General features: G+C 41.1%; 1 protein-coding gene across 4 annotated transcripts; it reads left to right on the top strand.

The window, feature by feature from the left end:
* Positions 1-770: 770 nt before the first annotated feature.
* Positions 771-21,256, top strand: LOC143352685 (uncharacterized protein KIAA0930 homolog). 4 transcript variants are annotated; one of them, XM_076785375.1, is made up of 9 exons: positions 771-1,308; positions 8,471-8,790; positions 10,374-10,637; positions 10,742-10,841; positions 11,961-12,266; positions 14,139-14,348; positions 15,583-16,155; positions 19,896-20,045; positions 21,070-21,256. In XM_076785375.1, exons 1-9 carry the CDS (start codon positions 1,188-1,190, stop codon positions 21,108-21,110), a joined length of 2,085 nt encoding a protein of 694 aa, XP_076641490.1. In that variant the 5' UTR covers positions 771-1,187; the 3' UTR covers positions 21,111-21,256. The 4 variants fall into 4 exon arrangements, with proteins under 4 accessions (XP_076641490.1, XP_076641491.1, XP_076641493.1 ...); XM_076785376.1 differs by lacking the exon at positions 15,583-16,155 and having other exon boundaries at positions 772-1,308; XM_076785378.1 differs by lacking the exons at positions 14,139-14,348; positions 15,583-16,155 and having other exon boundaries at positions 774-1,308.
* Positions 21,257-21,551: the final 295 nt, after the last annotated feature.

Here is a 21,551-nt window from a genome sequence, read left to right as displayed (position 1 = left end):
TGCCTCGAAGTCCATGAATTAGACAGGGTTTAAGATTAAGATTAAGGATATAATTTATCTCTAAGGATATATAACATCTTTAAGGACTTAGACACCCTAATTTCCTCAAATACGTTCCTACAGTTCTGCCTCGAAGTCCATAAATTAAACAGGGTTTAAGATGGAAGGAAATGGGTTGATCATAAATCTCAGTGGATGGCTTACAAGGATATCTTTGATGATTCCATCGTGGACTCCAACCGCGAAATCCCAGCACGCTTAGATAAAAATCTAGAAAATCCTGAAAAGGTTTGATAGAGGATTGTTTCTATACGTATAGTAAACAATAAGCATGCATTAAGGTGGCTGTTTTACGAAAGGATGTAAGCTAAAAATAAATGTGTTAATGATAAACCCTACAAGACGTTGCACAAAATGGCTTCATCATCAACTCCCATCATCCCCCCACCACACAAATTCGACAGTGTCAAAGATGAAAACGAACGCGTTTATCCTAAACGTCACTGGACATGTTCACGAAAGGACTTGACCGTAGACCAGGATCCAACATCTCCAACTGAAACAAGCTTCCAGAGACCACAGCCTAGCTTCCTCAAATTAAACATTCTCGCAAAAACAGCCCCGTCAATCTCGTTCCCGGAACCGACAGAGTCCTTCCGTCCTCTCCATTGTTGTGACAAGCCTATTCGAAAACTGCGCGTGTGGCGCGAGCAGACGCGAAGGTGAAGCCCGCATGCGCGGCTTTATCGAGCGGCGTAGCATGAGCGAGGCAGTCGCTGAGTCGAGTCGAGTGATCGCATCGGCTCTCCGGCGAGACTTTGTTCGTCGTGGAAACGTTGACTGGCCAGTGAAGGTAGTGAGTGTGACCGCGTCGATATGGCCGCCCCGGTACCGCTCCGATAAAACAGCTCGCCATCAACGGTGCCATCTGGTCAGAGGAATCATTCAAGAGAAGAAGAATGCCGGCGGACGGTCCGCGATGACCCCAGGTCACCTCGGCTTCATCGTCGTCATCGTCGGCTCATTCGTCATCTTCGTCGGTCGAGCGTGATTCTGACAGACGCGACGACGCTCGCGATCAGGTGCGTCGTTGTGCGGCGGCAGGTGGGTCCGCGGCCCATTCAGGATCGCTGCCTCGAAGAGAAACAACGATATCGTCGTCATCATCCTGGGCCAGCCTACTGGGCATGGCTACGCTCGCGGGTAGCTCGACCTCGGGCCTCGTCAGGCCACCGACCATGCTCGAACAGCTCCTCGAAGAGATCAACTTCCAGAGGACCAAGGAGCTCCGGCAGATGCTCCATGATGGTGAGTATTGTTGTACATCCAGGACTCCCCTTCCGGGTGTCTAGAATTCGCATAGTTTTATGAGGAATCTCCATATTGATATTTATGAGGGAAATCAGCAGAAGAGATTTCGAACAACGAGGTTAAAGGAATTACAGGATATCGATATGTAATTATAAACTTCTACAATTCATCGAAGACACGTAGGACTGTTTTTTTGTCGGGTTTAGAAATTAATGTTTACCGTAATGTATTGGGGAAAATTCATTTTTATTACGACTGAAGGATGCGGGAGGTTATAGGAATAATAGCAAATCACTTTGATTACTACAATGCTAAGTTACTCTGATTTTGCTGAATTTTCCGAGGTTTCAATTTTCAACCTCTTCAGATTATTAACACGATTACTACCACGCCGGCCATATAGGAGTGGCGCTGTTTTTTTTTTCGTCGATTGTAGAAATTAATTTCTACTAGAATAGATTGGAGAAAATGAATTTTTATTAGGACTGAAGGATGCGGGAGGTTATAGGAATAATAGCAGATTACTGTTAAATTTACTATTTTGCATAAAAATCCGTTGTCTACTCTTGAAATTTGATGGAGGGTTTTTTGAATCTTGGAGAACTTTGATTTAGAAGATTGCAGATCGGTGGTTTATGAAGATAGGGTGTGGAGTTTAGGGGATGAGAATTGTTAGGTCTTCATCTTTGTTTGAGAGTTTAGTTTTCATCTTGAAGGGTAATGTGGTTATTTAATCCTAAGAGGTTTGATCCTGGAGTGGGGTGAATGTATGTTGATAAGGGTGTAGGGTTTAGGGGATGAGACCCCTTAGGTCTTCATGTTTGGTGAATTTTGATTCATTGGGTGGATAGTATCGATATTTAGTGTTGGGAGGTTTGATTCTTAGAGGATCTTGGTTTGGGAGGGTGTAGGGTCGAGGTTTCTGTTGATAGGGGGTAGAGTTTAGGGGATGAGAATCGTTAGGTCTTGATAGCTTAGTTTTAATCCTAGATGGTGTCAATATTTAATAAGACGTTTGATCCTGGAGGAATAAGTAGGCTGGGTTTGTATCGACATGCTTGGGAGCTATAGTTTAGGGGATGCGAATTTTTACGTCTGCCATTTTTTATGAATTTGGATTTAATCCTGGAGGATACCATAGGTATTTAATGCTGGATGGTTTTAATTCTGGGGGAATTTGTCTTGGAAAGACACAGCGTGGTTGTTTATTAATAGGATTAGAGTATAGAGTTAAGGGTGTGCGAATCTCTCGTAGAATCTCTAATTTTCATGAGCTTGATCTTATCTTAGGAATTAGTCCTGGAGGAATGAGCGGGGTGCTTGTGTTGGGGTATAGAGTTTAGTTGTATACCGCTACGGTTGGGATAGAAAGTTTAGGGTGTGTGAATCTTTCATAACTCTCCATTTTCTCATGAGTTCGATTTTATCCTAGAAGACAGCTTCAGTATTTACTGCTGAGAGCTTTTAATTTTGGAAGAGTTCACAGGGTGGTTTCTACCAATAGGGTTGAGATAGTAGTAGTATACTATGGAGTATGCTAATTCTGTATTGGTCTTACTTTCTTAATGAACTTCGTTTTATCCAGCTAAAGGGCAGCTTGGAAAGGGTGTACGTTTAATATGGTAGGGGGCTTTAACTTTCAACCCTAGGAAAAATATGTTTTACAAAGCTACAGGGCTATGGCACACCAATAAAGTTAGGGTACAGGGTTAAGAAATAGCTTTAAGGGTACGTGAATCTCCACAGTTTTATGGGTTTCATTTCACCTGGGTGGAAAGCTTGTAATACTTAGTCCTCGAGGGTTGTAGCCCTAGGAAAAATTTATTTTACGAAGCTACATAGTGGTAGCACATCCACAAAATTGGGGTGTGTAGTGAGAGTAGAGAATTAAGCGTATGCGAATCTCTCTTAATTTTTAATGAGACTTTCATCCAGGGAAAGCTCAGTGGAGATTAGTGGTTTTGTAACCCTAGAAAGGTATGAGTTTAAGGGTACAGGTCCCCCTAATAGGTTTTTTTTTATTGCACAGATCGAAAGTCTAGAGCGAGGTCGTCGTCGAATGCTTTCACCGCAAGATTCGATTAAAAGATGATGGCGCGATCTATACTGATCGGCATCCTCGATATTGGTTTGCATTCTTCTCATTTCCGAATGGGGGTGGAAGGAATATAGGCGAGAAGCCTGGGGTGGAACATTGATCGACTATAAACTTGATTGCTCGCACACAGGAAGGATTAAAGCTACACTGATTGAAATTGAATTAGATGAATTTTCACTTTTTAATACTTTCCCATCCTAATAGTACTGATACTGATTCCCATACTGATAGTGTATATCATTTATTCCTGTCTCAGTAATATCAAAATTAATATTAGCTCTCCGATGGACTTTCAAGTCGCCATATATTTTTATTAAAAATAATGTGCGCTTGATAAGTCTATGCAACAATTAAAAATTCCATCAAGAACAGGATTAAGTGTTACGTTCTCATAGATGATCTGCATAATCCGTTTAATATCAATCATCCAGTCCAGACTCGGACGACGAACTTTCCTCTAATCTACACGGGCATGTTTCATTTACATACCCATTAATTAATCATTAATTACCCACGCATAGCAAAATATCTAATACGTCACCGAGAAAAAAATGATGCAATGAAAAATGATCTTTAATGTCTCCATTTATTAACCAAGTGGAGAATTGTAGTCTATCAATTATAAAATCGTGAAATAAAAACGACTCTTACTTAATCACAGCTAAATCGTTTCAATTAGAACACATTTGTATTTGCAACTAAACCAATTTTTGTTGAAACAAATTGTATATACCTGCCATACCTTTCAAATATCCTGATCCCCCACCAGATAAATAATTTTTGTTACCAAATAAAAAAATTTCATAAAAAGCATAAAAGAACTAAAAAAAAACTAAAATAAAATAAAAATAACTAAATACGTCCCAAGCGCAGCCATCACCAAGTGGGTATATTTCTTCAATTGATCACAACAATAGTCAATTTTTTAAAATTTAATTTAACGTTTGGCATAAATCCTAATAAATACGAACCATGTAGGGGAAAAATTTTAAAATAGAAATTTGGTATTTAATGGGTTAACGGCAAATTTGTTGTGAATTTTGGGGGTGAGGATGCTCGGAAAAAAAACCCGCTTAAGACTACTTAGCTCGAAAATGGTACGTGCTTCGCGCAGAAGGATTTAAGCGCGGTTAAGTTCGCTTCCCGCTTTCGGGGGGTGACTCGAGGGTGAACTGCGAGTGCGAGAGGGAGTGTTCCTGGGGCTCTGGGCCTTTTGTTTGGGAGACGCGAGGGTGAGTTGCGAGGGAGATTTCGCGATCGATGAGTCGAGGGTGAAATGAGCGACGATTGGTTTGTGCACACGTCGTTTTTACACGTGTGCGTTCCTTTTCACTTTCCTCGAAACCTACACAAAATACATCTCCACTATCCTTCACGCCATGATAATCTACTACACCCTCTACAATGATCGTAAAATTTGTGTTCAACTAAAAAAAAAAAAATTGGTCAAACAAATGTGTTAACAGAAGTGTGCAATTTAAGTGTCAATTTTCCTTTTTATTTAACACCGCAATCGAACAAGTCAAATGTTCGAAATTTCAAAAATGTTTGCATCACAAAAATTGCGTTCCCTCGGAATTACGAAAGACAATAGTGAAAGTAGCTTTTACATTTTTATTTGGGACAGCGACAAAAATTTAAAAAAATGTCTCGTAGATTCATACAAATTATATGCATACTGAAAATTTCATCGAAATTGGTTAATTCATTTACGAGTTAAAAATACTGACTGTAAATCGTAGGAGAGATGGGGGATGAAGATATCCAGAGCCACATTAGAAAAATAACCTAAACAAGTATAACTTCTGTACGATAATTAGAAAGTGAATTACTGAGCGACATCCTCAGAATACGTATACATGAATCGTGACAGAGAACAAAAAACAAAGGAACAAGGGCTGGTGGATGGGATGATGACAAGAGTGCCTCGGGCCACAAGTACCGTGACGCACCCCTGACATATCAGCTGGTTCAAAACTGTGTTTACCAACACAGAAAGAGACGGCTCCTCGACCGTGCCCGCGGTGATTAGCGGGAATACATTTCCATCGATTTGCGTATTTAATTAGCCGCGTCGCGAGTTCGAATACACATTCGAATCGTCTTAACGACTATGATCCGCCGAACACATCGAGGCGATGCCTTGTGCTCCTTTCAATTAGTTAATCCTTTTGTTTTCTGTTTGCAGTGATTTTCCAGGTCGACACTTCTCCTTCGAGCATCACGGATCGCGGATGCCTGCTACTCCGTCGAGCATGAAATTTCCGGTCTTGCTCTTTCTCTATCTCGAAATCGAAAGTACTTTCTGTGGCTGCAAGCTGATACAAGCCGCGTTGCGATTTCAGAAATGATTCTGTCTTTAAATGCAATGTTTAGCTTTCAAATTTATTTCTAATATTTCTTTGGCAGCTGTCACTTAATTATATTTCATTTACTTATTGTATTACCAGAAAATCAGCCATCAAACACTGTAATTTTAAAAAATTTTCACTTTCAGATCTATACGATTTCTGATAATTAAATTTCTATGCATCGGCTAAATTGCTGACAGCATGGTACGGATTTTTATGCAAAATCAAAATTGCCTGCATTAATCACGGGAAGTAGGAGCTGTTCCTTTTCTTAATAATTTTAATAAGTTGGCAATAATACAGCAGTATCTTGAAATTCTATAAATGTTGTTCCTATTTTGCAGTTGATCTGCGAAATAAAAGTTGGAACCCCAGCGTCTTGTAATTGGACTCGGAAGCACGCGACTCTTGTTGTTTATGCTCTCAGCCGCAGATCTCTGTTTATTATTAAACCGTATATCGTACGGTCTCGTTATCTACCGCTTTGCAGAGCAACTGTGATTGCGCCTATGCAAACGAAAAGCGTTGATAAATACGACGACGAGAATCACTGTAAACACGCTCGTTCTATAAACGCAACGTGACGTAACCTCGTGTCGCTGCACAATTAGGCGAGCCACGTTTCGATATACCGGTAGCGTGTGTCGCATCGCGTGCGTCCACAATTGTCTTCCACACTAATACGCAGCAAGGTTTCCCTACCGATGACTAATATGTTCGAATGACTACGTTCTCACACGTTATGCTCGTTCGAACATGGCTGCTCCCCTTGCTTTCCTCAAAAAGATTAATTCTTTACCACTCGGACAAAACGTTTGACTAAAACATAACTCGTTCCAATGTATACAATTTTCTATCTATTTTTACAAATACATGTTTGCCAATTTGTTTATGTACATCGAATTTTAGTAGAATTTCTGGGATCTGAAAAAAGTTGGAGTTACTGTGCTGGGCTTTATCTCTGCAATTTGCGAAACAAAACAAAATAATACAAATTAATACAAAAACAGAGAAATATATACAAACATTATTTTCAAAATACATACATCAATATGTTTAATTTATTTTATACCTTCTACTGTTCTAAGACTCGTCTAAAACATAAACATTATCCAATCCTTTCAAATCGAAATAAAATCGAGTTCCTCGTTAATCAATGTTTGGTTACATTACACTGAATATACATATACGATAAATATAAAGTGTCTCTGTTCTTCCTAGGAAATGTTTAAGAACGAACGAACTCTAATTCTCTAACTCTAAAAAAATGAAATTCTTTGAATTTTATTCGACTTGTCATGATTATTTCCACCCAATTTAGTGTCGCCAGCCGTCAAGGACTAATAATTAATCTCCCGGTGTCTATTGTTCTCCCGCAAAAAGGATCGATAGGCCGGAAAGTTTCTTTTTTAATAAAGCTCCACAGCTGGTCGTTAGCAGAGACAGAGCAATTAAGTCGCAGAGGAACGTCGTCACCGAATATTGCTATCGATTATCTCAGCCCCACCCTGAGAAGATTCTCTCTCTCTCTCTCTCTCTCTCTCTCTCTCTCTCTCTCTCTCTCTCTCTCTCTCCCCCCCCCCCTTCTCTTAAGCATCCTGTTTCCTTCGAACACGGGATAATATCTACACGATCCTCGGAAATTCAGAGACGAACAGGGAATTCGTATTTTTATCGGCGACCTTCGGATATGTGACGCGATCCTCTATTTTTCTCGTTCGCTTTTAATAAAAAAAAGAAATAGCCGGTTGCTTGTCTGCAAACGATGTTGCACCGTGTTTGGAAACTTTCGACGCATTTCGATGTTGCCTTTGATGGAGACGGTTTATACAATTTTATATTTAGTTTGTCTCGGGTTGATGACCTTTTATAAGAGGAAAGGGCAAACAGGTATTTTATTTAAGGGTTAATTGCCTCGCTGATCTAATGATATCAGCGGATTCCCTTAGGGACGTCTAATGTCACTGTTCTGGAAATAGAAGAGACATTCTTTTCTGAAAGTGAAGGAGAAAGCGATTTTATTTAATCGTTTAAAGATAACAATTCTGTTTAATCGTTTGAAGAAAGTATTCTACTTAATTCTTTGTAGGAGTGATTTTATTTAATCATTTGGAAGAAGAGCAATTGTATTGGTTCATTTGAAGAAAACAGTCTGATTTAATCACTTAAAGAAAACAAATTCATTCAATTGTTTGGAGGAGAAGCAATTTTATTTAATCACTTAAAGAAAACAATTTCGTTCAATTGTTTGGAGAAGAGGCAATTTCATTTAATCACATAAAGAAAACAATTTCATTCAATCATTTGGAGAAGAAGCAATTTTATTTAATCACTTAAAGAAAACGGTTTCATTCAATCATTTGGAGAATAGGCAATTTTATTTAATCACTTAAAGAAAACATTTTCATTCAATGGTTTGGAGACGAAGCAATTTTATTTAATCACTCAAAGAAAACAGTTTCATTCAATTGTTTGGAGACGAAGCAATTTTATTTAATCACTTAAAGAAAACGGTTTCATTCAATCATTTGGAGAAGAAGCAATTTTATTTAATCACACAAAGAAAACAATTTCATTGAATCGTTTGGATCTATTTCCCCGATATTCCCTACTGGTTGTTTTATGATTGGTTTGGCAAACGAGCAGCTGATATGTGAATGATATGAGATCGTGGGGACACGTTGTTGATGGTTTGCGGATGTTGTTTCAGACTCCGGGTTCGTGGTGTTGCAAGGTACAACCTACTGGACGGACCTGTTCGTGCGGCACTTCCTTTTCCAAGCGGAGCACACGATCGACGGAGATGATCTGCTCTTCTTCGTGCGAAAGAAACACGTGAAGACCTCGTCGAGATACTTGCCGAAGTTCGAGACCGAGGTGGACGTGTTCCGCAAGGACAGCAAGAAACTGCCGATCGGCGATCCCGACATCGATTGGGAGGAAACCGTGTACCTGAACCTGGTCGTACATCAGTTCGACTACACGCTCACGCTGGCGATCTGCACAAGAACGAGCCCCAAGGAATTGCAAGTAAGAACACACTGTCAACTTGCCCCTGCTGATTTCTTCCTCGAAATGAAATCTACCAATCAAATCAACTCCATCGATTCTACTCCACCGGGATCGGTCGGAGATCAGAGATCAGTACTCGATAAATTGATTGATTGCACTCTCAATTCTTCGGGCTGACCTTGATTTTTATTGGACAAATGTGGTTTAGTTTAGGTAGTAGTATATGGGATGAGGATTTTAGAAGCCAGGTTTATAATCTTCAGAATAATTAATAGTTTACACCGGATATCATAAATTACATTTTTATTGGATCTTTAGTTGGCCAATGTTCGATGAATCGATTGATCAAGTTTCCCTTTTGTTCGTGCAGAATTTGATTTTTTGTGGACATATGTAATTTATTTTAAACAGTAAATGGTCATTAGACTGAGGATTTGAGGAGCCACGACTTGAATAATGCACAGAATATAATTATGTACATTCTTGTTTGATTATTAGTTGAATTTCTCTTTTAATGATGATTGATGTATGTATGAATGAGGATACATCGAGCACATGCATTTTAACACTCTGCCTAATGAAGATCTATTAATAGGCTTCTGAATCACTGTTCTACTGAAAGGTTGCTTCAAATTGCTGCTTAACGATTTCAATCCTGTTAAAAAATCTTCTTCGTGGACTCGTTTAGCTGTGGATCACAGATTTTTGAAAATTATTGAACCAACCACCTAGAATGTTGGCAATAAATGAAGTATACCTTAATTATTGTAACTTGCAATGACAAACATGAAAATTACCAAATCCATACAGGAAATATTGTTGCTTATATCACCGCTTAATCTTGATAATACTCGGAACATTCGCAATGAATGTAAAAAATAATTGCACAGAAAATAATGCTGTAGGCTATTGTTGTAGACTGTGTGGATCAAAAAGATTGAACTATAGTGGAAGATTAAACAGACAGTAGAATCTATCGTCTAAATAAATGGAGAATATTTTAGCCTTCGAAATACAACAATTAAGAAAGGAATACAATGATCCGAGCAATTATTATTATAGACGAAGAATCTCAGCTGAGAAAATTGAACTAGCTGTAGCAGACGATTGAATAGACAATAGTGCCTATCCGCTAAACAAGTGGAGATCTTTTTACTATTTTTAAACGTCCTCTGGGCAGTGTTTGAAGTTCGACATTGTTAACGCTTTGCCTACTGGAATCCTATTTATAAGATTTTCTGTACTTGTACTGTACCGAAAGGAAGCTAAGAAATTTTCTTTTATATTATAGTATGATACGAAATTCTTGGATGACGTTACTGCGGGTAAATTGTTGGTTCACAATTGAAATTGCCGTTGAAAAAGTCTTTAGCCATTGGCTTTTAAAAATTATTAGATAATGATTAAGATAATGAGATATAAGATTATAAGCTAAGTTTACATTATAGTATGATACGAAATTCTTGGATGACGTTACTAAATTGTTGGTTCACAATTGAAATTGCTGCTGAAAAAGTTCTTAGCTTCCAAAAATGATGAGACAATGATTGAGATAATGAGATAATGTCCGAGATGTGTTAAGAAATGCTCGTTTTTCGCAGGTTTTGCGAAGACATTCTCAGAAGGTGTACGCCAGCCCGAGTCGTCGTCGCATGGACGCGAAGGGGGACCTCGAAGAGATGACCTACCCGCACATCTGCTTCATGGTGGACAATTTCGACGAAGTTTTCTGTGATATTCTAGTCAGGGACGGTGAGATGGTGTGCGTGGAGCTGGTCGCGTCCGACAGGGAGGGCGCAATTCAGGGTGTGATTTTCCTCGGTTCTATCAGATACGACGCGCTGAAGAAAGTCTACGACGCGAGGGTACGTCCGTCGAATCGTTCAACCGTCTACATCTTCATTTGCGTCGTTCGCTTAAACAACGCCCTTTTGGTAAATAACGTAATGCTGTACGCTTCGTTTTGCAGTCCAGCTTGAGTACCAAGATGGCGCAGCGCATGACCTTCGGCCTGTTTTCCGGCGCGGCTTCGCAGAGAATAGAGTTTGTTCGGATGAAAGGACCTCGTGGTACGATTTCCGATTTCTTTATTTCGATCTTTCGATCCTCTCCACCTCGATCTCTTCCCTGCTTAAAAATCGATTCGATCGAGCCTGTGAATAATCATCGAATAATCTGTGCACCTGCTTCTGGGCTTACTGCTTCTCGGCGTACAAAATTCTGCTCCACTGTATCGACTCTTTGACTCACGATTTTATTTACAATATACACCCGGTTGTGAACACTTGGTCTACTTGGTACACACTTGTAAGATTTCTAATCTATTTGCATCGTCAAGCGGAATATTCCACGAGTTCACTTATGTTTGTTTCGTTACTGGGTGATGTTATGGGTGATAGGTCGTGCAATTGGAAGTGATGTAAATAGGTTAATATTATAGTTACAAGTAGCATTATCGTATTTACACTTTTATTGGTACTGGTCACTCTGTCGTTCCGATAGAACTAAAATCGTAATTAAATTCTTGCGAAGTTACAGGCCGTTGATTCAGTGATGTCTACTGTCCAATACCTATTTTATTATCTTGATTGATTTATTCTAAATTTCTCTAGCATTCGTAGAACTAGCTAATTTTTCTTATTTAATCATCCGTTAGTGACTCTCTATAGTTCCTAGAGAGTGCTGCTCTCTATACATTCTCAATAATCTAATTGTCTCTATTTAATCAGCTGAGAGCTGCTCTCTATACTTTCTTAATCTAATGATCGCTGTTTAAGCAGCTGAGAGCTGCACTCTATATTTCCTTAAGAATCTAAGTGTCTCTGCTTATACAGTCGAGAGCTATTCTATATTTTCCTAATATTCTAGCATTTATTTAAACATCTAGGAGCTACTGTATATTTTCTCAATATTCTAGTATGTCTTTATTTAATCGTCTAGGAGTTATGCTCTTCATATTCTAGTGCTGTTTCAATTTAAACTTCCGGAAGGTAATCCATATTTCCTCAATATTCTAATTGTTTTTTATTGAATCATCTAAGAACTACTCTATATTTCCTCGATACTCTAATTGTCCCTGATTATTCATCAGAAAATCACTTTCTGGAATTTCTCGGTATTCGGAGACCCATTTAATCCTGTCGGCATATACAATCATGCGTCTATCAAGATGATCGTGAATTTTTTAGGCAAAGGACACGCGGAGATGGCTGTGACAAAGCCGAAAGGCTCCGGCGCTGAGACTCCCACCTCAGAACCAGGCTACTGCGCCACAGACTCGCTCTGGGACGCGGAATGGGACGACGCCGAGGAACTCTTCATGTATCGGCACCAACGAAGACTGTCCGATCCGAGCGCGAACCTAAACAATTTCGTTCGCGGTGGTTGGAGAACGAAACCGGACACCGCTGCGACGAAAGCCAGGTCCGAGAACGAAGGGCTGGACTCGATGGCCAACGGATTGAGCGAGATCGAGGCTGGGGATGTTCGAGACGGTAACTAGAGCACCTGTACACCTGTCCGACGGGGAAGATCCTCGATCAGTCGAGAAACTGGACACCGGAGTCTGCGACACTCTACACTGTGGAGCACTGAGTCGGTAGCAACTGTTTAAAATCGCGAGCAATCTAGGGATCAATACCTTGAAACAATTTAGGGACGAACAATCTAAGGATGAACGTATTTGAACAATCTAGGGATGAACAATTTTGAACAATCTGGGGATGAACACTTTTGAAAAATCTGGGGATGAACAGCTTCGAAGAATCTGGGGATCAGCACCTTTAAACAATCTAGGGTCGAACACGTTTAAACAATCTAGGGATGAACACTTTTGAACAATCTGGGGATGAACATATTTGAACAGTCTAGGAATGAACACGTTTAAACAATCCAGGGGTGAACACCCTCAAATAAAATTTTCTTATGATAATAAACATTGGATCCAAGCAGAAATTCGTTCTTAGACTGCGGATTTTTACGCAAAATAAAAATGATCTATGTCGATTGTAAGAAATGGAAGGTACATAACAATGTATTTCTTCTTTCAATAATTTTAACAAGTCAGATTTTCGATAATTTCGACAAGTTCAAACAAGTGATTTTAACAGTTACGTTTCTCACTCATCGATTTTTGGCATAAACCCATAAAATCGGCAGTCTATTCATTATAATCGACCCTGAACATGTCTCTGACACCTCATCAATTTTTCTAAACGATTTGCACGATTATTTTGACTGCAGTAAAATTCTAAGAAATCTAAAAAATTATATCATCTGTAGAAAAAAGTTGTGCAATATTGAATTGCCATTGTTTTTCGTGTTTCTTACGTCCGAGCTTGATGCAGACAGTCTAACAATCAAAATCTTCTAGCAACAAATACGATTACAAAGAAAATTCGTTTCTTTCTCCGTGGGTGTGAATGCTAAGCTAACTTTGGCTGTCCACGATTTTTATGTTACATCCAGAAAAAGTTAATTAGTAGTTGCTACCGACTCGCAGGGTACATTCACTCGTCCCGTCCCACAATGATCTCTGCCTGCGCCTTTCAGGATCGATCGTGCATGCGGTTGTGTTACGTATATTTGTGTCTACTGCACATATTTCTTTCTCTTCGATAGATCGTAGCCGCGTACCGCTGTACAGTATAGTCCGGAGAAAACAATCTGATATAATGCCGAACTAATATTTATTCCTCAGACGTGCCCACAGACGACGATCGTTCTCGCGAGTCCTCGAGAGCTCGGCGACTCTGATCCACAAAACAAGAGCTCCGCATAATATTTGCATGCTTCCGAGACTAACACGCATATATAATCTAGACATTTCTTCTCCGCTGCAATCCGTCCCCGGATTCGCATCGTGCATCTACTTTCAGTCCAGAAACATTCGCATTCGAGAGACATGACAATAATAATTCGTCGAGATCGATTCAGCCTCTCGTGAAGATCGATGCTCGTCGCGAGATCATGCGAGATCCTTCGGACCGGTTTCGCCGAGTGGATACGGAAATCAAAAATAGAAAAGCAACATACATATATACTGATCGAATAAATCCTCGTTTTCGGTTCAACATGTCGAGATGGGGAGAAACAAAAGAAAAAGACTGTTTTATGCCACCACCAACACCACCACACGCGTTCTATTACATTCGTCATCGAAAGAACCACGTGGATTTGAGAGCGAGAGAGAGAGAGAGAGAGAGAGAGGGAGAGAGAGAGAGAGAGAGTGAGAGGGAGAGAGAGATCGGGAGTGTTCGCGAGAGAAAGAGAAAGAGAAAAAGAAAGAAAAGAGAATACGAGAAGAAAAGAAATATGCATTTGTCTCTAATCAGTGGCACGTGCCATGTCGGCTCTTTCCTTTGTAGCCGAGCCACAGGATTGCAGCTGGGGCGGCGGGGGCTCACCAGGAAATCGCAGGAGTCCTCGCGCCAGACGACGAAGATCCCCTCATCTGCCCGGCAAACAACAACAACAACAACATCGTCCCAAGCAAAAACAACGTAACTCGAGGGAACAACGCGCCGGCAACAACGAGAACTCGCCGAGCCGCAAGGAGGCCTATCACGAAACACACGGTGAGCGTGCACCTGTGTGTCGTCGAGATGATCGTTCTTTGTCTCTTGAACTTAGCAAACAAACGATACTGCGCCTGGGTGCGTGATACTGATCCAAAGTTAGGCGATTCCTCAGTCAAATTCATTGGTCCCTCTTCAGTGGAACAACCGTTCCAATCCGAAAACACGTCCTTGATGATTTTTAATTCGGTTAGAGGATTCGTGTACTTTTCGGTTTACAATTTTGTATTGTTCATTTTGCTATACAACTTCTTCTAAATCACATGTTCGGGGACGTGACCTCGAGAAGATTGTTTGTACAGACGTCCTGTATGACCTCCAATTCATCTGGAAGATTCATACGCTTCTTCTAAATAGATTTGTTATGCTGTTTATTTTGATTTATAATTTGTCGTATGGTGGAGGATGTGACCTTGGGAAGATTATTTTGATGTATATGTACATCGTCGATCATTCATTTCAGTTAACTAGAGAATTTGTGTGCCTTTTTTAAATTAAGTTGTTTGCGCATACTCCTAAAGTGTTCTTACGGGAAATCTGAAGTTTCATCATTTTTCATACAAGCTGCTTTGGTTTGTAGTTTCCTTTCAGTCGTACGGTGGGAGAATGTGACCTTGGAAAGATTATTTTGATCTGAATGTGTCATCGCGGATCACTCATTTTATTCGACTAGAAAATTTAAGTGTCTTTTGTAGATCAAGTTGTTCGCTCATATTTCTAAAAGGTTCTCACGTGGAATCCGAAGTTTGATCATTTCTGTTGCAATCTTTCTGAATTCAAACGTTATCTATACATCACGGGGATCCACAAATAACCAGCCTGCTGGTTTTATGCGTTTATAAAACTGACTTGGTCAAGTACAAGCATTTAGAAAATTGTATTATGTTCAATTGATTAATATTGTTAAGACAAGGAATCAATATCTGCACATCTCCTGTATCTTGAAACTGACTCAGACAATTCTAATTTTGCATAGAAATCCGCAGTCTAATAATTAAAATAGCCCACCTAGACCAAAACGTCTAGTCCAATACTCTATAGAATTAGCTCCCTAAATGCAAACAGCCCAACCAGGCCCAACGATCCCTGAAGAATTGCCTAAACTCTACCACGTATCCTAAACGACTCGCGAACTCTGTGCTCGTTATGAAAAAAAAAAGTGACAGAGAAAGAGACAAAGAGACGAGAGAGCGATGGCTAAGGGGCAGGACTCGATCGAGTTGTTTGGTGGCAGGCCTCCAGAACCACCAGCACAACCATATCGAGGTCGGTAGCGAGATACTGGTGCCGTCTGCGGCTTGCCTGACGGACGACAACGTGAGACAGAAGCTGGACGCCGGCGCCATAATGGTCCACGGCAAGGAGGAACTGCCGTTGGGTTACGATGAGGAGCAGGACAATAACCGTAAGCGGCGACCTTACAGCACGGGCCAGATCAATCACGACAGGATCAACAATCTGGAGAACGACGAGGAGCAACGTCGTCTCAGCGACGACGAGGTGTTCAGGGCTCGTCGACCAGATGGACGTCGGCGTCTACGATCCGCCGGGTCCGACCACGAAGAGTACTACACGACGAGGAACAGGAACAAAAATGAGGAGCCGTTGAAAGACAAAAACGCGAACGCCCGTATCACTCGAGGAAACCTGACCACGCACAGGCAGAGCGCTACTTTGCCAAGGAGGAGACGACGAAGAGCACTGTCCGGTAGCTTCGCTGGCAACCCTCTACCACCGCACAGAGTCACGCCAGATGGAACAGCCATCTACTATTGGTGCGAGCTCCCGCGCCGCCCCGGCTCACAGGGTAAATTCTTCTTCCACCCTGCTCGACACACCAACCCCACAAACCCCCATAACCGATATCACGCGCCTTCTTCACCGACTTCAGCCGCGGGCTGCTCCCTCGACGATCGTCCGCCTCTCGTTGCTCTTCAGGGTTCAGGACTTCCTCTGTACAGGGTATACAGAGTGGAAGGATGTTCACAGGGTGCTCCGATTTAATCGAACCATGAAATCGTCTTCTAGACCAGAAATTGTTCGACTTTCTCTGTTTCAAAGGGGGTGTCCTTGCGATGAGCCACCTGGCTTGCTCGGGCGAAGTCCCTTTCGAGATCCCAAGGTGATCTTGTATTTTGCTGACAGAAATCTATGCTTTCATTTCGGCGGATTTGTAGTCCGTCACGGTGACCTTGGCCGACCTTGAAACACCAACATATTTAGGTCGACGGATTCACCACGGAGTGAGCTGCGAGTTTCGCTAAATGAAAGCATATACAGTGATTTCACTATATATGTCGCCAAGGCCTCGATGATAAACGTCGCGAAGTTATACCTACTACCGCGGGGTATACTCTTAGACTCCGAGGAGTGTAAACATTACACGGCTCGGGTATGTCTCCTGGACGATACACGACGCTGGCAAAACCCGTGTTGTTGACATATATCGAGAATTCACTGTAGTTCCATTTGCAGAAAGAATAGATCACCGAATCAATCAGAAATTGTTACGAGTAACGAGTCAAATGTTTAAAGAGGAGAAAGTTGCAAGTTGTATGTAAGTTGAGTGCAGTGGAGGGACTTTTTTCGACAATTGTCAACTCTGGTCGGTACGTAATGAAACTTGGAGAATGGACATCTATTGTAAAGGATGGAGGGCATATTATAATCATAGTCGTAGCGCCTTATGCTCTTTCTTTGAATATAGACGTATGATACCAAAATCTAGATCAGTGAAACCAGTAACAATTAAATGAGAAAGACAATCCTATGTATTCGACCCTGTTTCTAGTAATCTTGAACAAACTTAGCGTAAATTAGATGCATGATTCTTTGACATGATTCTGGATCATGACCGTAACAAGTAGAACGTCTGTTCGAAGGAGGCAATCAGAGATGGGCTCCAACAGATTAGCTTCACGAAATGAAGAAAGACAAATCGTCACCGTTCGGTATACATGCCAAATCTTATCGAATAGAAGAAATTGTAGCCATCTCTGAGTACAATGAACTTTTCTTTCATTTATATATTCGTACAATTGTATTAGTGACGTTATAAACATTGGTAGAATTTTCCCAGAGTATCAATAGAAAATTAAACGATACAGACACACTGTGTACTTTAGAGTTGTACACACTGTAAACTCTAGAAACAGCTACGGCGTTAAGGCAAACCACCAACTGCACCATAAACTACCAGGAATCAACATAAACCAACATAAACTAGCATAATCCAACATGTACGACACGACTACAACGTAGAAACAGGGTTCGAGCTGCACCCTAAATTAAGACTGACAATGCAAGCTAAAGAACAATGCGTGTGCATAAGTATTCCACACCCTGTACAGGCTCTGAAAAGAAGTCAATCTCGAAGAGCACGGGGAGCAAAGCGATCGTTTATCGAGCAGCCTGCAGAATACACCAGACCGCCAGCAGTCATTCTGTCCATTGTATTCGGTCCGTGGTAAATAATCGTTAGAGAGCCTTTTAACAGTTTGTGCCTCGGTTTTGTACGACCACGCTCGACCCAATGACTGTGTTTATGAGGATGGTGAAATTACAATGGCGACGGGTGTACGATTCCGCCGCGCCGTTGCGATTCATATCGGTATCGGTTCGTTGGTCGCGTTGTGTTTTTAATTATTGTTGTGACGGTGTCTCGTGCTGGTGGTGGTTCGTAACGGGAGCTAATCGACGCTGCGATCGGGCAAAAATCGACACTGTGATCGGGCAAAAATCGGCGCTGCGATCGGGCAAAAATCGGCACTGTGATCGGTCAAAAATCAACTATACGAGTTTCACCTCCGGTATAAACATAGTCATCAACAGCGAGATGCGACGGGCTATATACGGATCGGTGGGTGCTCGTAGAGCAGGCATGGGCAGCTCTTGGCCCTCGGAGCGCCTTCGTCATTGCCCCCGGGGGCAAATCAGAAAAACTGGAAATTAATCTTCACTGGAAGAGAATTTGTATTAATTTTTGTTTTTAAAGTGCCCCACGGGGCAGTTTTTGCCCATGCTTGCACATTAAGATTTCGATCGTTCCGTGTCGAAAAGGTAGTCAGGATTCGTCAGGAAGCAGGCATGGGCAGCTTTTTGCCCTGGGAGCTCATTGAATTGCCCCTGAGGGCAAATTAAAGAAAGTGATACTAAATATTCTACATCGATGGAAGACTGTCTGTATTCATTTTTACTCTTAAAGGTGCCAACACAATGCCCTTCGGGGCAATTCCTGCTCACATGTTTGTTATTCAAGCAAATCGTATCAAAACATAGTGACCAAGCATGAGCAAAAAAGTATTTATCGATGATTATCTCTCTTGATTTTCCTATATGAAACTCCACAAGTGGGCGTGGCTTTGTACGCTCTGATGGAAATGGCACAGTACTCAATGACGCAAATTATACCCATGCTTCCTTTCGAGTTGCGTTACTGAGTATCGGTCTAATTATGACAAAAAATAGTAACGAAAAACGTATTTATTACAGAGTGTGTACCTTTTCGTTCTTGGAGGAATTTTTCGAATGGGCGTGGCGTCATCGCTCTCAAAACAGTCGATACACTAGTCCGCGAGGCAACTTCTGCCCATGCCTGCTATCGAGCCACATTTCAGAGTTAACTCGTTTTGAAAAATGGAGTAACAACTCATCTAAGAGCAGGCATAGACAATTCCATTACCCTCGGAGCCATTTGAACTGCCCCCGGGGGCAACCCAGACAAATTGACCCTCGATTTTCATCTTTTTAAACATCGACCGAAGACGATCTATCTTGATTTCTCTGTATAAAATTCCTCAAACGAATATGGCTTCGAAGAGTCAACCACACTGCCCCATGGGGCAATTTCTGCTCTGCCTGCTATCGATCTACATTTCAGTGTCAACTCGTTTTGAAAAATACGGTAACAACTCATCTAAGAGCAGGCATAGACAATTCCATTACCCTCGGAGCCATTTGAACTGCCCCCGGGGGCAACCCAGAGAAATTGACCCTGGATTGACGACACTATGAATATCAACATACCATCTCAATTTTCTTAATATAATTCTTCAATTGGACGTGGCTTGTGGCTCCATCGAAACGGGGGCCACTACAATGCCCCATGGGGCAATTTCTGCTCATGCCTGCTCCGGAGTTACGGTGTCAGGGTCGGTTCGCGTCGGTAAACGGTAACGATTCATCCACCCCCCCCCCCTCCCATGTAGCATTCGATCTCTCCGCACGATTTTTCATAAAGTCGATCATAGCGTTCGGAGAAACAAGCGAGGCTTAGTGCACCCCTCTCTGTGCTCCTCTGTTCTGCGCACCTGTAGCTGAGATGTGTATTGTTGTATCACGTTTGAACGTCTGTCCGTGTTTCGTACCTCGCCGAGAATCGGCGTGGATCATCGATCGAGATACTCGATCCGATCCGTTGCACCTCGATGTCCGGTGAGATTCACTTTCCTACGAGTCATTTCCAGGATCATAGCTGTACACAGACGTGTCCTTGAGGATCGGGGACTGTCGATGATGATCGGTGTGCGTGTGTTTCTTTGTTGACAGAGCTGGACGACGGCGCTTACAACCCGCTCTGGACCATGAGAGGATTCACTCAGACATTTCACTTCTGGAAAGAGACCAGACGAGCCCAATCCGTTCCACTAAACGCATTTCTCACCTACATCACGCTACCATGGTGGAGCATTGCCAAAGGTAAACGATTTCGGGCATGCTAGAACTGTCCAACTATGTTTAACCCTTAAGTGGTATATTCGGGTCTCTCGTGACCCCAATAAAATTTCGGAACAATAACTTTTGTTTTATTAACTTCTTTAGAACATTTGGATTACAGTTATTTCTCTATATATATGTCGCGAAGACCTAGACGATAAACGTCGCGGAATTATCCCCACTACCGCGGGGTATACCCCGTGAGAGGCCACGAAGCTCGAGAGACCTAGGACGCCGAGGAGTGTAAACATAACACGTATGTCTACTGGACGATATATGTCGCTGGCAAAACCCGTGTTGTTGACATATATGAAGAATTCACTGTATCTAGCTTTAAAGTGCATACTCAAAGGAGTCCGAGAAAATTTGTACAGAATTTTAGAAAGGACCTAGTACGATACTTCGTAATGTGAGCTCTATACCACTTAAGGGTCAAGAATGATTCCGGGGAAAATTAATTAGCTCTGTCCAGCTGATCTTGGATCACTTCTGCATAGAGGCAGGAAAAATCAAAATTAGCCTGACTAAAGTAAGGGACCCAATTACTGCGGGTTACCAATTACTGTGCCTATATTAATTGTACTTACTTTTAAAGTATAATTAACTTTTAAAAAGGGATATATAACATATATATTAACTGCTTTTAATGAAAAAATTTAATATCTCTTTTTTGATATTCATTATGCTGTAAAAATAAGTATGATTCATATAGGCACAGTGATTGGTACCCCCACAGTAATTGGGTCCCTTACCCTATATCCCGACAAAATTGAATCTCATAATCAAATAAATCCATGAAAAAGGCTACTAAGATTCCAGCATTGTAATACGAAAAAGCTACTTTGTTTTCTGACTACTGTAAGCGTTTGAAATGATTTTTAAAATGACCTGTCATTCTAACTCCAACGATGGCTTGTTTATTCAATGGTTCTAATTCTAATAATAGTTTGTTTCGTGTTCAAAAGAAATTGTTCAATGGTGCAAAAAGATTATTGTTTGCTTGCAGATATTCTTGACCATCGAGAAGGCCCCATCCTGACTTTCTAGCCAACGTGAGGCAGCTCTGTTTTCATTTCAAAGGAGTTCCCCATTTGCCATATGATTTCCCACTTTGTACGCGGTTGGACAAAAAACAATGGTCCAATGAAATCGACGATATGTATAGAAGAAGAAATAAACAAGATACTATTTACAATCCGTTGCCGTCCAATTTATTATATTTCGTGTATCAAATTATCCCTTAGCACTCGAATTGCAAAATATTTTTTATATAATTAAATTTGTTTGTATTTAATAAATTACTAAACGTTTCAGCATAGTACGAGTAAATTGCACCATTTTCGTATGTGTAACATGAAAAAATATATATAGAAGGGAAGTATTCTAGGTCGGAAAAAATGTTTCGTTTTGAAGTTAAAATAGCTTCGAGTGCAAAGCCGTAGAGCTTGAAACGCGCCATTTTTTTTTTCGTTGAATCCAGAAGAGGCG

The sequence above is a fragment of the Halictus rubicundus genome, chromosome 3 (genome assembly GCF_050948215.1).
Source record: "Halictus rubicundus isolate RS-2024b chromosome 3, iyHalRubi1_principal, whole genome shotgun sequence".
NCBI lineage: Eukaryota > Metazoa > Arthropoda > Insecta > Hymenoptera > Halictidae > Halictus > Halictus rubicundus.
The sequence above is the reverse complement of the archived record's forward strand: the minus strand, read 5'-3'. Positions and strand labels throughout refer to the sequence as shown.

Coding starts and splice junctions, on each gene's coding strand:
- LOC143352685 (XM_076785375.1), top strand. CDS start 1,188: ATGGCTACGCTCGCGGGTAGCTCGACCTCGGGCCTCGTCAGGCCACCG. Junction 10,842..11,960: donor TCGGATGAAAGGACCTCGTG/GTACGATTTCCG, acceptor TGAATTTTTTAG/GCAAAGGACACGCGGAGATG. Junction 16,156..19,895: donor GCGCCGCCCCGGCTCACAGG/GTAAATTCTTCT, acceptor CTTTGTTGACAG/AGCTGGACGACGGCGCTTAC.